Raw genomic sequence first — 18,452 nt, 5'->3', positions numbered from 1 at the left:
CCAGTCATAAGTCACAAATATACAATAACAGCCAAGTTCCGTCAGCCGTTTTATGTGTGGAGAAGAAACTCACTGCAATTTCCCAAGTTAGGTCTGGCAAAGGATCAACAAGCCCATTCAATTGAATGGGATGTAGGGGAAAATATACTCACTTTGTAATTATTTGTTTTTTGCTCACTATTTCAAATTTAAAGTATTATCAATGACCTTTTAAATTTCAAAAAAAAAAAATACTGTCAATGGCTTTTGTTTCTGAATGTCAGAGAAATTCAGAAGCACTGCAAGACTCTGACAGGAAATCACTGCAAGGCTAAGGATGAGAGCTTGGCCAGCTAGCAAAGACTTCCACAGAAATTTTGTGGGCAGGGTATTTTGGACCAAGCAAATTTCTTCATTACATTATCTATGGACCTCCCATTACTCAGCTTAGAGAATGGTTAGACAAGCAAAATACACCTTCCAGATTTAATTAAGGTAAAGTCAATGAAATACAGAGCACAGGCAATAGTACTTGGTCAGCAAAATCATAGAGTTGTAGAATATTTATCACATGTCTGGTCCAGGAAGGGATAGTGGCTACATAGAAGAAAGAAATAAAAGAAATATTGAAAACAAATATACAGTCCTATAGTATATAACTTTTAATATGGGGAAAATACTATTTTAGACTTAAAAAGATTGAGTATTTTCTAGCAACAAGGAATTAGAAACATGATGTCCAAAGAAACCTTTGTTTTACATTTGCAGGGTTTGAGTTTTATTAATAATTGTTTCTAGTCATTAGTTGTTCTTTACAAAGTGTTGACAAGCCATCAACTTCAACCATTTCAGACCTCTGGTGAAATTATCACAAAATGTTTGAAAAGGAAAAATCTGCAGATGATAGAGTAAACATAGGTCCTGAAAACTGTGGGATTACTGAATTATCTGTTATTAATTTCACAGATTAATTTATAAAACAACACATTATGAAGTAAAAAAGTTAATAACTCAGATCCTTCATCAGAACTGAAAAGGAAAAAAACAAGTTTAAATTTCTGAGGGGGCAGGACAAAGGCAATGTCTGTGATAGACAATATCTCACATAGAATGCAGACCATACAGTGTCAAACGGACATAATGCTTTCAGTGACATTTAGTTAATGGATCAATGAGGGCAGTTAGGGAAGAGAAAGGGAAACAAAAGAATATGCTTAATATAGCAGCCAGTGGAAATCTGAAAGAAACCAAAATACTGAAAACACACAGCAAATGTGACAACATCTATAGAACATAAAACTCAACTAATGTTGTAAGTGCATCAGAACTAGACAAAGAATATAGACGTACAATAGAACAGTACACACCAATATTGGCCTGTCATGCCAAATAAATTAAGCTAATGACACCTAATCTCATCTGTCAGCATACATCCCACATCCATCCAACTAGCAAATTTGATGATAATTCCCAAGAGCTACAATATACTATTTCTTGATCTTTCTTTTTTATTTTCAAGATATAGCGCGAACAGCCTCTTCCAGTCCAATGAGTCAGACTGCCCAATAACCCACTTATTTATACCTAGTCTAGTCACAGGACAATTTACAATGACCAATTAAAATACTAACCGGAACATGTTTAGACCATGGGAGGAACTGGAGCAGCTGGGGGAAGCCCTCACGCTCACAGGCAGAACATACAAACTTCTTACAGAGAACGCTGGAATTGAACTCTGAACTCTGACGTCCCGAGCTGTAACAGCATGGAGCTACGTAATTGTTACACTACCTTGACGCTGTTAATGTCACTGTTATGCTGGGCTTTAATGGAACTGTGTAGAATGCCAAAGACATAAAAGTCAAACTGGGAAGATAATGCAAGTTAAAGGGAACTAGAAGCCCATTGTTACCCTTACAGACTGAATGGAAGAGCTCTGAAAAGCAGTCATATAATCAATGTTGGTTTCTCAATTGTAGAAGAGAAAGGAAGCTCAAGGTAATAGATACAGCAACAGTAAAAAAAAAAGATGATGACATTACACAATGAGACTTTTCAGGGAATTTGACAATATTTGAATTTTCATACACCTGATAACCTTAACCTTAGAGGCCCAGAGTTCTGGAAATGTAATAACTAAGAATTTGTAAATAAAAACAACGTGCTGGGACTATTCAGTTTGGGCAGCACCCAAAGAGAGAGAAAACTAAATGGTATTTGAGGATAATAAAGCAGTTATTAGATTTCCATAAGTTGTTTTTTTGGACTTTCAACTGTACAAGTGTTACATGACACCACAGTTGGCATATTAAATGCAGTTCTGGTTGTGCAGCTATGAGGAAGGATGTCATTTAGATGGAAAGGTGCAGAAGACTAATGAGGATAGCACCAGGATTGGAGCTCGAGTTTTACAGATCATATAAAGAAGTACATTAAATCATGAGGGGCATAGATAAGGTAGATGACCAACATCTTTTTCCTAAGGTAGGGGAAACTAAAACTAGAGATGAGAAAAATTAAAAGAAATCTGAAAGGGAAACATTTCCACATAGAAGATGGCAGGCATTTGGAGCCAGCTGTCAAGAGTAAGCTGCAGAAAGAGGTATAATTACAAATGTTTAAAAGGCATTTCCATAGGTAAATTAATGAAAAAAGTCTAGAAAGGATATGGGCCAAATGCAGGCTCAGATGGGGTATCGTTTGGCATGGATCAGCTGGCCCATAAGATCTGTTTCAGTGTTGTGTATCTCTATGACTCAAATCCCTAGGATTCATGGTCAAGACACTACATGATACAGACAGACAGACAGACATACTTTATTGATCCCGAGGGAAATTGGGTTTCGTTACAGCCACACCAACCAAGAATAGTGAAGAAATATAGCAATATAAAACCATAAATAATTAAATAATAAGTTAATCATGCCAAGTGGAAATAAGTCTAGGACCAGCCTATTGGCACAGGGTGTCTGACACTCCTAGGGAAGAGCTGTAAAGTTTGATGACCATAGGCAGGAATGACTTCCTATGACACTCAGTGTTACATCTCGGTGGAATGAGTCTCTGGCTGAATGTACTCCTGTGCCTAACCAGTACATTATGGAGTGGATGGGAGTCATTGTCCAAGATGGCATGCAACTTGGACAGCATCCTCTTTTCAGACACCACCGTCAGAGAGTCCAGTTCCACCCCCACAACATCACTGGCCTTACGAATAAGTTTGTTGATTCTGTGGTGTCTGCTACCCTCAGCCTGCTGCCCCAGCACACAACAGCAAACATGATAGCACTGGCCACCACAGCCTTGTAGAACATCCTCAGCATAGTCCGGCAGATGTTAAAGGACCTCAGTCTCCTCAGGAAATAGAGACGGCTCTGACCCTTCTTGTAGACAGCCTCAGTGTTCTTTGACCAGTCCAGTTTATTGTCCATTCATATCCCCAGGTACTTGTAATCCTCCACCATGTCCACACTGACCCCTTGGATGGAAACAGGGGTCACCGGTGCCTTAGCCCTCCTCAGGTCCACCACCAGCTCCTTAGTCTTTTTCACATTAAGCTGCAGATGATTCTGCTCGCACCATGTGACAAAGTTTCCCACTGTCGCCCTGTACTCAGCCTCATCTCCCTTGCTGATGCATCCAACTACAGCAGAGTCATCAGAAAACTTCTGAAGATGGCAAGACTCTGTGTTGTAGCTGAAGTCCGAGGTGTAGATGGTGAAGAGAAAGGGAGACAGGACAGTCCCCTGTGGAGCGCCAGTGCTGCTGACCACTCTGTCTGACACGCAATGCTGTAAGTGCACGTACTGTGGTCTGCCAGTCAGGTAATCAATACTGCAGAGATGTGCAGTTCACTCCAATATATTCAGCTTCATTGTACTCTAGAGATCAAGGACATTGTAGAGGAGGGCAAGATGGATAAGTGGCTTCCAAGAAATCCAGAAACCATGAGTTAATCCGAGCTAAATGTTTAAAATGTTTGTCAAAGAAAATTGATTCAAGGTTATTTAGGATGGGAAATCAGTAAACTTTATTTTTTACTAACTATATGGGCAGAAAATATCTGGTTATCCTTCCCACAAAAGATTTGATTCTGAAAACTGGAACTTTCAAGTACTGTCAATAGATTCTTGTTAAATAAATCAAAGGATTGAAAGCTAAGGCAGTTAAAATGGATCAGCCACAATTCAACTGAAATGATAAACCCAATTTAATAGCCTGTATGACGTACTCTAATTCAAATCTAATTTATCATAAATTTAGCCAAAATAAGTTGGGGGTGGGGGGGACAGATACTTTTGTAGTATTAAAGAAACTAGCTTCTCTAGTCATCATAAACTTGTATTCATTTGGAGTTCTGACCACCATTCATAATAACTGTCAATGTTAATAAAATATATGAAAGTCTACACCTGCAGTAAAAATGAAATTATAACATTACAAGCATTAGTTGGTTTTGCAGAATATATTAGATGAATAATTGGTTAACATTGGGGTGAAAGATGAAAGAAAGTTTAAAAACATTCACGTTCTATAAAGACCAAGGCTATGCAGCAAAGCAGAAACATTTCAAAGAAAACCAGAAAATACAAATCAATAAACAGTTCGTTTACCTTCATCACCATCTGGGTTGCAATGGAACAGCATGCAACATGCAAACAAAAAGAAAGTGTTAGAAGGTGTTCCATTTTTTAAATTTAGCAGTTAACACAACACCATCGCAGTTCTAAACATGCAGGGTAACACTTTCCATGGCTAACTGCTTCCCCAGCAATCATATCTGCATCAATAGGTTCCCAAAAAATATATACTGTATTTGCTAGAATTGATGATTAACATATTCAACCAGGATTTCAGATTGCAGTTCCACATGGCAATCAAATTCTAAAACTCAAAATATATTTTACAATAGCTTATCGATCATCAAACAATTAAGAGAAAATACATACTGATCAGAAATCTTCCTCGGCAATTTCAATTGTTAGAGAGCAAAATTGATCAAGTAATGAAGTTAGCACAACTTCTTTAAAAATAAGCCATAAATAACACATATAAAGTTAATAGAAGCATTAAAAATGGCCACACATATTGGCCCATACATCATCATCAACAGCAAAATAATATTGCTTGACATCAGCTTCCAAGATAGCATGCTAAATCTTTGCAAGAAGCTGTGTTGTTGATTTCCCTATCTCAACGTTCATTCTGGCAGCAATTTATCGTAACCGTGACATCCAAGAACAATGAAATCATTAACATCTGAGCAGTGAAATAAGCTAAAGAGTTATCAGACAATAAAGCATGTAGCAAAAGAATGTAATTAACTTTTAATTATTTTAAAGAAAAGTAAAGAAATGATTGAAGTAAAATAAAACATTTTAAAAAACAGTAAAATTTTATTCAGATTCATTCAGGAAAGCTTATTGTCCTCATTTGTTTCATAATAGTGCACATTCATTAAATCACTGATATTATATTGATTGCATCTGTAAAGAATACAAAAGAACATGATGTATGTAAAGCGACATGTGAATCCTCAGCACAAATTCCAAATTTCCACATCTAGCTTTACATATAGAGAAGACAGAAACTGTTTTACATTACACACTAATGACAGCAAATACACACAATTTCAGCCTCAAATTCAAAGATAGTAACACTGTAGTTCAAAAAATGCAACTGCATTTAGTTGTAAGAAAAAATAAATGCATTGCATAGTTTAACATACCAAAAATTAAAAATACACTAAAATTATTATTCAGTGTTGAGCAGTAAATGCTGTGCAAGGGCCACAAATGGCTTTGAATTAGAATGAAGAGAGAATTGGACAATGTATGTACAAGGTTTCAAAGATCTTTCTATCAAATTATATGATCAAATAACCATGGATTAAATGAAAACCCTTAAAACACTTTGTTGCAGTGCCATCTTGTGGGAGAATTACAAAATAACAAAAGTAGCTTCAGGAGATCATTCCCCTAGCCTTCCTTTTTGAAAATCAGTGCACACATACCCATATACTTCTATAATACTGCAGTCCAGAACCTTAACCAGGTCAGCAATTCTCATTAAAGCCTAGGCAGCAGATTAACTTATTCACCATTTAATTAGATGATTGCTAATCAACAACCATCTTTGTTTATTTAGCACCTTTTAATTATAAATACAAGAGATTCTACAGATGCTGGAAATCAAGAATAACACACACAAAATGCAGGAGAAACTCAGCAGGCCAAGCAGCATCTATTAAGAGGTATTAACAGTCAAAATTGCAGACTGAGACCCTTCATCAAGAGTGGAAAACAAGTGGGAAGAAGCCAGAATAAGGTTGGGGAAGGAGTACAAACAAGGTGAGGGAGAAGGTAGGTAAGAAAGGTGGAGGATGAAGTGAGAATCTGGGAAGTGAAAGGTGGAAAAGATTAAGGCTTGAAGAAGGAGGAATCTGATAAGGACAGGAGAGTGGACCATAGAAGAAAGGGAAGGAGGAGAGGCATCAGAAAGAGGTGACAGGCAAGAGAGGGGAAAAGAAGGTTCTTCCCCTATCCTTTCCAATTCTGATGAAGGGTCTCAGCCCAAAATACCAACTGTTTATTCTCCTTCATCGATGCTGCCTGACGTGTTGAGTTCCTTCAGCATTTTGAGTATGTTACCTTTAAGTTATTCAACTTCTCATAAGGCGCTAAGTATCATACTTCATGAAATTTTAACACTGCATGGCATCAGGATTGTGGAATGGAAGGGATTATTAACTACAATTTTCAACAATTAATTCACAGAAAAAAACAATACCAAGTAAGAGGAAAACAAGTAAATAAAGAAAAAAAGTTACAAATGACAATAAAATGATAGAGTTTTTGGTTGCATCTAATGTTCCCTCTAGGGGTGTGTGCAAACACACACACACACACACACACATCTTTTGCTAGTAGCGCACAAAAGAATTTAAACTGGACAAAGAAGGTTGTCACCCTCTACTTCGTTGGCAGGTTAAGTATATTTCACGATTATACACAATCACATTTCCTTTTCCGGTTTCTGATTGAGATGGTGTTGACAACTTGGGGTTTATGATAATTTGCCTGCAGATTTTAGAACTGGCTTATTTATATTTTTTATTGAGCAAATTATTGAGTGAACACATGGTAGTGTCACTGGGCAAAATATTTCACAGCACAAGATTTTTGAGCACACTAGTCATTATAAATTAGAAGGAACATTGGTATTCTGTTAAATTACTCACTGGGATACAACCAAAAAGCAATGTTAACTCACATTTTAAAATGTAAGAAGTTATCAACTTTCATTCTCAAAAAAAAACAGTAATAACTAGCAATTAAAGTATCAATATGAATTATCAGCTTCTATTTTCTTAGAAATACTTCCCTTTTAGTAGCACATTGCAGATTTCTGAAACTTACTAAAAATACTTGATCAACCTCATCATTAGTGCTATTTTGTCTTGAACACTTTAAACAGAACCTGCCATAAATCCTTTTAGTCTTAATTCACTCTTCCCCGATAAAAAGAAATAATTTGAAAAATCTCTATCCATTTATATATGGGAAAAATATAATAAATCAATTTTTTGTAGGATTCATTTCTTTCCAAAAATTGTTTAAAGCTTAAATTTAAACTAAAACTAAATTGTGAATACAAGTCCATGTTAAAATATTTAATTAAAGGGCTGAGATAGGTTAACTTCCAGCACAGATTTTTTTTTTGTGTGTGGATAACAATTGGGAACTATATTACAGGAACTACATAATTAAGGAAAAGATTAATTTTGGGCTACTTAAAATAAAGGTGAGCCATTGCTCACTCAAAAGCAGAAAGCCTTTTTAGGAATTTTGACCAAATGACACATCCTTAATAACTGTGACCAGCTTGTCTATTGCATTAAAATGGAGTTTTTTTTGGTCCTAATTGTGTTCTTTCTTATAAAAGATGTTTGTTTTTCTTGTTATTTTTGAATGAGCAAACTAACAGACAACGGCTATCCAGAAATAAATAGTATAAGTCTTTAGCCTGTGTGACTGAAAATTAATTTCTGAGTAAATCATGCTTGTGGCCTTTCCAGAATCCAATCAGGTCAATCATTAAGTTCGACAGAATCAGAATCCAGTTTATTACCACTGTCTGACTGTCTGATATAATGTGAAATTTACTGTTTAGCAGCAAGAGTATAGTGGAAAGACATAAAATAACTATAAATTACAAAGTAAATAAACAATAGAAAAATGGGAAAAATTAGACCATTCAGAAATCTATGACAGCCGGTGGGGGGGGAGGGGGGTGAGGGGGGGGAGAATAATCACTTTCAAAGAAAAACCAACACAATTTATGCATCAATAATGTCTATCATGGAATTGTATATTTTCTCTCTTCTCTGATCTAATCCCTCGTCAGCACTGTGACCAATCTGTCCACCTTTACTGTTGTTCATCTCCCCCAGAGATCATGCCATGTATTTATGTAATGCTCTTAATGCCCCTACTCCATTCACCAGCCTGGATATTAATAGACAATGGCTGATTCAATAATTATACCACCCAAGTGCACCACCAACCACAAACATGGTGGTTCCTCTGCCAACATGGGAAAACTGGTCGATTCCTCCTCTACCCAACCTCAGCAAAAGACTGGCTAATTCAACTGCCACCATACAATCTGTCCTGTATCCTACACCTATTCTAACCACAATCCCAACCACCAAAGAGCTGGCAGCCCATTCTAATATAAGAGAAGACTGGACAATGTCCAGTCTTCCATATTTGTTCAATGCTCATCCAACTGTGTCATTAAATAATATGATGATGAAATACCTGCCAAGTAAATGGTATTAAAATAGACCAAAGTAAAACTAAACTATTGAACCTTAATGAGTTCAACCAAATACCTTTTGTGGCACCTGCCGCCCCCAAGTGATAAATGGCACCCAGGATGTGCCAAAAAGCTTTCTGTTCTTCATTTGAAATCCCAAGCACCTTCAAAGCAGCCTGAAGCTTGTTAAATTGCTGAGCTGCCTTTTGTTTTTCTTCTGGCTGTAAAGACAATTAAAACAAATTAATAACTGACTAATGCATTACATAATAAACAAAATTATTATCACATATTTTCAGTTCATCTACTATAATATATAACTAATTAAAACTGTTTACCATAGTAGAGTACATCAATATCTAATGTGCTCAGTCACAGAACAGAAAGATGATATAACTGCTTATCATCATTGCAGTTATCATCTGGCGAAGTGATAATTTAAATACATGAAATGACAGCAATCTGACAACCAACTGGTCTTATCATGTGACTAAATCTTCATTAACTATTTTGTTACCCATCATTCTTTCTTCTCCTTTCTCTGGTCAGGCAGAAGAATGCAAACACCTGACAGCACATGCCACTAAACACAAAGACAGCTCATTTCTCATAAACATTGCTAAATAATGAACTCTTGAACCCTTGATCTCCCAATTTACCTTATTGCGGCCCTTGTACTTTATTTGTTTATCTGCAGGACACTTTCTCTGTAATTGCTACACTATATTCTGCCTTTTGTTTTCTTTTTATAACCTCGATTATAATTATGTATGGTATTGTATGTCTGGATGGCACACAAAACAAAAGCTTTTCACTGCACCCTGTTGCATGTGACAATAATAAACAATAACAAGTTCAGTCAGAAATGCCAAGTGGATTATCTAACTTGGCTTGCCCTTGAGATTTGGATCATTGCAGAGACTTATTTTTGTTAGGACTTGAGCAATAGATTCCATCCTCATGATAGCAAGAAACAGCTGAGAGCACTGATTACAGCAAAGATTATGAGACCAAAAAAAAATTCCTGTCTGATGATCAAACTTGCACTAATAGACCATCAGCATCTCTGAGAAATTCCATTAAAGTTACATTAACGTCTTCTGACAACAGGAATTTTGCACAGGTTAAGTGTTATCACAAAAAAGAGGAGAAACCCAAAGCTGATGATTAGGCAAAAAGAGGTGACTGCAAAGATAAGTTTCTGGTAAGTTCCTATCTTTCTTCGTCCATTAATATATATGTAGACAGTGTAGTGAGAATGGGTCCAGGGTCAGTGGTATGTTCTTCAGGGTACAAATTGCAATGGGAGATAGAAAGGGCCAGTTTAAAGGACAATGTTAAGATTGTCAGGAGAAATTTCAATATGCAGGTAGATTGTGAAAATCAGATTGGTGCTGGATTGTAAGAGAAGGAAATTGTAGTAAGTCTACAAGATGGCTTTTTAGAGCAGCTTGTGGTTGAGCCCACCAGGGAAAATACAATTCTGGATTGGATGTTGTGTAATGAACCAGATTTGATTAGGGAGCTTAAGGAAAATGAACCCTTAGGAGTCAGTGATCATAATTTGACAGAATTTATCCTTCAATTTGAGAGGAAGATGCTAAAATCAGATATGTCAGTATTACAGTGGAGGAAAGGGAACTATAGAGGCATGAGGGAGGAGCTGGACTGGAAGGGAACATGAGCAGGGTTGATGGCAGAACAGCAATGGGCTGGTGTTTCTGCGAGCAAGTCAGAAGGTGCAGGACAGATACATCCCAAAAAAATGTATTCTAAAGGGAGGATGAGACATCCTTAGGTTGTGTTGGTTGTTAATTCAAACAATGCATTTCATTGCAAGTTTTGATATACGTGTGATAAATAAATGAATCTGAATTAGGTCTCATTATCTATTCTTGACATTCAATGCCATTAGCATGACCAAATATCATAGTGCAATGGGATGCATCATTGAGCAGAAACTCAAAAGGATCAGCTGTATAAATATAGTGATGATAAAAAAAGGACAGAATCTGAGTACACTGGAGCAAGTGACTCACATCCGAACAGCCTAAAGCTTTGCCACCGTTTACAAGACCACAAGTCAGAAGCTTGATGAAATATTCTTCACTTGACTAGATGAAAGCAGCTCCATGAATTCTTAAGGGAGTTAAACCTATCTAAAAAAACTAAAAACATACTTTGCTCATCATCTAAATAACCAAACAGCATCAGAAATGTGCTTTTAACTATTTTCTACAGCAAATATTCAAATTCAGTGGATTCCAGTTAATTGGGCCATCAGTTAATTGGGACAGCAGCTTACTTGGGAAAAAGAACAAAAGCTAATCCAGTTTAAGATGGCGCTACCAAAGATATATGACAGCTCACTGGTAGTTCGGAAGGCAAGAGACGCAACTAAAAACATTACTTATAACATCTTTTCTGAAGCAAATTGTGATGCACTATCTCCGCAGACATAAGGAGGCAGGCGGAAGTCAGGCAATTTTGGACGACCAGCCGTGTTGGGGCATTGCGAGGCACTATGTGCTCGAGCTGGGGCTACAGTTGGAATTCATATCGCTGTTGGAGATGGAGTGAGTAATTTGGAGAGGAATCAATGTGGAAGAGTTTCAATCCCTGTCCATCTAACCCGGATACAAGGTTGGATTGTTCCAAGCACTAAGCCGATTTGGTGAGATGGAGAATGGCTTTGAGCTGGGCAGCCCAAGTGTAGCACAGCGCTGGGGTCTGGGTCCTTGAGCGAAGACCATGTGCTTGGACAACTTTAATGCCAGCACAGATAGACTGAAAGCCCAAATGTTGGGAACAGAGGCTAGGGTTGGGCTGATTTCACTCACTAGTCCACAAATGTTCATTCTTTCTCCATGGCGCCAAGGCTGTGAACTAATCCAGATGCTGTGCATTTTTGCCCCGCTGGTGAGATGAACTGGGACCGAGGCTGAGGCCAACTCCACGCTGCTCCAGGAGCGGATCTGGGGACTCAGTCTGGTTTGGAGTGCTGTTAGCTTGCTTCTATTGTTTGCATGATCTGTGTTTTTTTCTCTTTCTCTGCAGAGTCTTTTTTTTTAATTGGGTTATTTGAGTTTCTTGCTTTGTGGCTGCCTGTGGGCAGACAAATCTCAAGATGTATAATTTATACATTCTTTGGTAATAAATGTGCTTTGAACTTTTTGAATCTAATCAATCTGTTTATTTGGGGCACCATGCCACTTAACTGGGGCAGAAGAATGTTGTCAAACTAGCATCAGTTGCATGCACTTGCATGGCTGTTAGACATTACACCATGCTTTGAGTAAACAGCGCCATTTGCAAATGTTCAAAAAGCAGTGATATTTTTTCACTGATAGTTGGCGAGAAATAAGCAGTAAAACAATTCAGAATCTTTTTTGCTCTCTGCGATTTCAAGCATTCAAGCTTGGAGACGCCAGAAATGGTCGGGAGTGAAAATGAAATGATTTAATTATTTTTACAAATTAGGAAGTACAAGGAATTTAAAGGTATCAGCAATCATCCTGAATGTTAGAATGAAAATGAAGATTTGGAGGATGCAACTGTCGACAGCATTGTATGAAAGCAGTCTATTATGTGCACAACTCTGTGCTCATTTTGTTCATTTACAGTCAAAATAATGCAATGTGGATTAAATTCCCTGCTGATATGTATTAGAAACTAATACACAGTTTTATAGTATTGTAGTACTGGCAGTAGTTTTCTAATTTGTACTGCATATGATTTAAATACATAATTTGTTATTCAGTTTGTCTTTTTTTTAAAGTATACCTTTTTAACTATTTCCATGACACTTTAGCTAATTGGGGCAGCTGCTTAATAGGGTCAAAATGCACTGGTTCCAATGTAGCCCAATTAACAGGAATCAATTGTACATAAAACAGAAATCTTCCATGAATTCCATGCCATTTTACTATCATATGAGTAATTGTTTAATTAAGTAACTTAGTAGAATTTTGGCCAACAAACATCACAGAAGATTACATTAAAAAAAAATCAGCTCTGAAGTCTGCAGATACCTTTAATAAAGGTGAAATTTCAAAAGCATGGTTTTCTGCAAAATGATTCAAATGAAGTTCTGTTCTGTAAATAACAAAAATAGGAAAACAGTTGTATGTAATACATAAAGTTAGCAGCAAGCAGTTACAGTCCGCCTCCTTATCCGTGAGTTCCGCATGCGCGCATTCAACCAACCGTGAAGTGAGAAAACCTGGAAGTGCTCTTCTAGCACTTATTGTTCGAGCATGTACAGACTTTTTTTCCTTGTCATTATTCCCTAAACAATGCAGTATAGCAACTATTTTACATAGCATTTACATTGTATTAGGTATTATAAGTAATCTAGAGATGATTTAAAGTATACAGGAGGATGTGCGTATGTTATCATGGATCAGGATTAAAAAAAAAATCAGAAGTTCTCTTATTAAGCAAGTCGGAACAGGCACATCCAGTATTATTTAGCGTCAGTTAGTCAAGTGTTTGTCTTAGTATATAGTATATATTTTAACTTTCTATGCATATAAAACACTTAAGAACATATGTTTCAGCACCAGGCTCGGGAACGGAAGTCCCCGATTTCGATCCAGTGACAGATTGCTCCCTAGTGTGCTCTCCATCCATGCCTGGTTAATGTGGAGGATCAAAAACCAAAAACCCCAAAACCCAATAATTAAACCACTGTGTTGCTTAGTAATAATTGTAGCTTTCATCGGGGCAGGGCATTTCTCACTTTATCCTTTAAAATTGTTCCGTTCGTTGACCGACTGTAGCCTAATGTTTTTCCAATGACTGATGGCGTTTCACCTCTTTCCAATCACTTTATTATTTCCACTTTATTTTCAATCGTGATTGTGATTATTTTCATGAACAGAAACACTGTGAATTCAGAGCTCCGCCGCTGGGTCCTAATGTCCAAGGCACTGAGACAGGTTAAATAAGGTCTGGGGTTCCGCTGGGTCCTAAGGTCCAGTGCATTGAGACTGGATGAGGGACTTGAGCATCTGCGTTTTTTGGTATCTGCGAAGGGTCCCGGAACCAATCCCTTGCAGATAAGGAGGGCAGACTGTACTTACAGTTATCAGCTAAAAACAAACTTACACTGTCTACAGGGTTTCCTAAGAACAATATAACACAGCTCAAAGAAATTATACAGTCGTACACTATGTTACTGGAAGAATAATCATGACCTAGGAATAATTACAGCAACTGCTTCTGTTTGTATTGTGTCTTTGAAGGAGTGAAACAACCCAAGGCAATAGTATTATTAAAGAAAATTCACCCGGAGCTGTTTAAAAGAACTGGATCAGTAATCAATTGACCTAGACAATTACCTGGAGAAATAAGTTGAAATTTCACCCACAATATTGGGGAAATTTAACACTGGTCAATTAACTTAAAATGGCCCATGCAAATTATGAACAATATCAGATCGCTCTTCAAAAATCTCAAGAATATAACTGAATCAACTACCCAGCTAGATCATTTTTAAGATAACAAAAGTACAAATAAGACAAATAAACCCCTTAAAAAGCTACTAACACAGATCAAACCAAGCTTTTAAAAAGTACTATTGTACCTTAGAGCGTTGTCGGCACCAGCCATTAGATAATAGAACACATTGAAAGTCCCCTCACTTCCTGGATGTTTGGATACCCTGACCTTTTCCAAAAGCATAGTCTGTAAAAAGAGAACAAGGCCTCAATTATCAGAATTTTATGAATATTAAACAGGTCTATTAATTTAATTCAGTACAAACCACATCCACCAATCTTAGCACATCAAAATGAATTTGAAACACATACTATTTGAATGCAAAACTGTAACACTAAGAGGTATGACGGCTCAAAACAACATAAGATCTATTGAAGCTTTCTCGCAAGAGTGCTTTATGGAACATGCCCTTCTGTGTAAATGTAGTCTACATTCATTCATAATTTAAAAGGACATAACTGGTCATTAATACAGAAACATTAACACTTCTAATGCTTTGCAAGAGGTGAAAAGAAAATGACTGAACAGAATGAAGGAATTAACTCATACCATAGATAGAGATATCGAAGGTCATGATCAAAAGGTAGACCAAAACTTACTGAAGAGGCAAAGGAAGGAAATGCCAAAATTTGGAGAGTGCACCATGAAATACCAGAATGACACAAATTCAAGAATTAAACAATCATTGGTACAATTAGAAAATAGATTAGAGCTCTTTGTAGAGATCAAAAGGCCCATTACCAATGAGGAACTTAAGTCTAATGTAAGGAATCTCAAAGTATCAGCAAAGAAAGGGATTATGAGAAAATAAGGTTGTGCAGGACAGAACACAGATGCTAGTACACCAGATCAATACAAATTCACTGTAATTCACCCAATACATAAAAGCCTTCCTGCAATTTTACAAGGTAAGAAATGCGCAACAGAAATACAAAATAGGGTTGGATCAATTTTCAAAGATTTTAATTGAGCAGAATTTGAAGTCAACAGCAAGCTAACTGCATTTACCCATGAACTACAAGTGGAAAATGGGATTTCCAGGTGTCGTTCCCAAGTAAAAACCTGATGAAAGCTACTATATTTACTCAGTGGCCACTTTATTAGGTAACTCCTACGTATGTTTACGTTTGTGGTTCAAGGGATCCCATCAAGGTTGAATGGGTTGTGCATTCAGAGATACACTTCAGCACATCACTGTTGTAATGCGTGATTATTTGAGTTACTGTCACCTTCCTGCCAGCTTGAACTATTCTCTCTGACCTTTCTAACTAATAAGATGCTATCGCCCACAGAACAGCCGCTCACTGCATGTTTTTTTTGTTTCCTGCACCATTCCCTGTAAACTCAAGATTGTTGCGCGTGAAAATCCTCGATCAGCTGTTTTGAGAGACTCAAACCATCAACAATATCACTTAGATCACAGTGCAAGCCATAGAAAATTACTATAAATTACAATAAGAAATAAAATAAATAAATAGCATAAAAGAGGAAAAGTGAAGAAAGTGTTCATGGACTATTCAGAAATCTAATGGCAGAGGTTATGAAGTTCTTCCTAAAAATTGAGCGTGCATCTTCAGACTTCCTCCTGATGGTAGTAAAGAGGACATATCCTGAATTTATTGATAATTCTCCATATTTTGGTTTATATGCACTGATTGCTTGAGGCAAAGAAATGTTGGGCTCTATCAATAAACACCACAAGAAATTCAGTGTACAAGTTGACAAATAGCTGTCAGTTGGTTTGATACTTCCATGCAAATATGTGTCAAGATCCAGAATTTGCTAGCATTTCACAGAAATTCCAGAATTTTCTAGTAAAATCATGCTGTGTATTTTCCAACATGGGTACTATAAGAGAAAAAGGTTATACATTCCTCACCTGTATAGAAGCTGAAGCCACCTGGCCAGCCTGATCAAAATCAAGTGAGATGATCTCCGAGAAACGTGTGGCATTGGTATTCATACTTGTTGAGGTATTGCCGAAAGCTTCCAAAACAGAATATACTGCCTGCCATTTCTCAACTTCACATTCCAAAACACAAGAGAAATTAGAGAAAGTTAAGAGGTGGAATACTGTGAAGTACAGTAATTTGCCACTAACCATGTTATTGTTTCAATTCAATCAATAACTATTAAAAGAATTTGGAAGTGTCTGGTTCCCTATTTCATCAAACAATGCTAGTATTATGGAACTTATGAACAAGCTTTTTACTGATTATGCAAAAGTTTAATGCATTATACAGAATTAAGTAATCTGAAACCATGTATATCAATTTAGAATCATATACTACTGAGAAAATCTAATGTGAGAAAAGTATACAGTAATTACTTGTCATTCTCAAAACATCAAGTTCCACTTTAAAACCTAAAGCTAACAATGGGTGAAAACATTTGCTATTTCCTATTGGACCTAAATGCTGATTCCAAAGGCAAATCATTCCCTAAATTGCTAATTTCAGAAAATCTGATCTGGAAAATGACTTATCTTTGCTCAGCTCATCCAAAGCTATGGCACCATTTCACCTAATTCATGTCAGATAAAACTTGAGAATTTATTTCTCAACGGCAATGTAATTGTATTTTCTAAGGGTATTGACAGCATAAAAACAGATACAACGTAAGGTCATGAGAATCAGGACCAGGAGTAAGTATCCAGCCCTTCAAGCCTTCTCCATCTTCAAGACCGATCCCTATCTCAGCCTCAGTTTTTCTGCAGCATTCCCATATCCCTAGATTCCTACATATTCAGATATCTCTTGATCTTCTTTTTGAATGAACTCAACCTTTATAGCCTGTTGGGACTGAGAATTCCAAACACTTGCCACTCTCTGAGTGAAGAATTTTCTCATCATCATAGCTTCAGATGGTCTGCTCCTTATATAGCATTAGACTTTCCAGCAGAGCAAATATCCTTTCTACATCCACACTCTGAAACTCTTAAATAGTTTGTAAGTTTCAATGAGATCAGCTATCATTCTACTAAATTCTGCCATTACAGTCCTTACCTACTCACTCTCTTCTCATCCAGTAACTCAAGAACCAATCTGGTGAACCTTCATTATACTCCCTCTATAGCAGGGGGTTCTTAATTTTTTTTTATGCCATGGACCCCTCTGGCAGTCTGATGAAGCCTATGGATCCCTTCTCAGAATAATATATTTAAAGATATAAAATAAAATACATAGGATTACAAAAGAAACCAATTATATTGGAATACAGTTATCAAAATAAAAAAAAACTAATTTGCCATGTCATAGTGATAAATGGTATTTTGAGATATTTGTAACAACTGCAAAGTGACATGAAAATATCCGTAATTTCTATTGGTGTCCAAGTCACAGGTACTGCTAAATACTACTGGGGTTTGTTGCCTACATTCATAATTGAAAGAAATGCTAAATTTCAGTTAGAGGTTAGTAAAAATACAGAGGTAAATGTTTTCCAAGTTCCCAGCCCAAGATGTCTGTGGACCCCAGTTTTGGAACCCTTGCTCTATATCAAGCATTTCCTTTTAATTAAGGAGAGTAAATAATGAAGTATAGTCTCACCAAGGCCCTGTATAATTGCTATCAGACAGTTTTACTCCTGTACTCAAGATTAAGTGTGATGCTTCTCCTGGCTAAGTTTCTAGAATCAGTGGTCACATCTCAAAATAGATGTTCAGCTATTCAGGATAGAGTTGAAAAGAAATATCTCCACCCATAATTTTTGTAAAGGGTGTGAGTATAGATTTTTAGATATTAAGGAAAACAAGCGACTGAGATTTATGCAGAAAAGAGGTGAGGTAACAATATCTGCAACAATCTTTTTGAAAAATGGAGCTGACACCAAGAGCCAAATAGCCTATTACTGCTTCGCTTTCTTATGAAATCTTCCATATACAGATTGTAGTCATTCAAGCTGGCACTTAATTACTATCTTCTAAAATGAATTCAGGAAAGGGCAGTGCAACATATTGTTCTTCATCGCAATGCTCATCTTGTAAATATATGTTTACACTATTGCCAAAATCTAGAAAACAAGGAAGATAGTATTGATCAAAGAATAAACCTTCATCACATGAAAGGAAGAAACTCTCTGCATTTCTTTAAATACCTCTAAGACATTTTTTGCATTTATTAGTTTTATGTTTAATATAAAATGTCAGGCTT

The 18,452-nt window shown here is 36.7% G+C and overlaps 1 protein-coding gene across 14 annotated transcripts in view; it reads right to left on the bottom strand.

The window, feature by feature from the left end:
• The window catches only part of myo18ab (myosin XVIIIA b), a 218,052-nt gene that overhangs the window by 93,022 nt on the left and 106,578 nt on the right, over positions 1-18,452 (bottom strand). For all 14 annotated transcript variants that reach the window (XM_073053423.1, XM_073053424.1, XM_073053414.1 and 11 more), the window contains 4 exons: positions 16,181-16,323; positions 14,387-14,487; positions 12,831-12,894; positions 8,876-9,020 (listed from right to left, as the gene is read on the bottom strand). In XM_073053423.1, coding sequence (XP_072909524.1) covers positions 8,876-9,020; positions 12,831-12,894; positions 14,387-14,487; positions 16,181-16,323 — 453 coding nt within the window. The remainder of the gene's footprint in view (positions 1-8,875; positions 9,021-12,830; positions 12,895-14,386; positions 14,488-16,180; positions 16,324-18,452) is intronic.

This window comes from Hemitrygon akajei, chromosome 8, assembly GCF_048418815.1.
Source record: "Hemitrygon akajei chromosome 8, sHemAka1.3, whole genome shotgun sequence".
Taxonomy (NCBI): domain Eukaryota; kingdom Metazoa; phylum Chordata; class Chondrichthyes; order Myliobatiformes; family Dasyatidae; genus Hemitrygon; species Hemitrygon akajei.
This window is presented reverse-complemented; position numbering and strand designations above follow the sequence as displayed.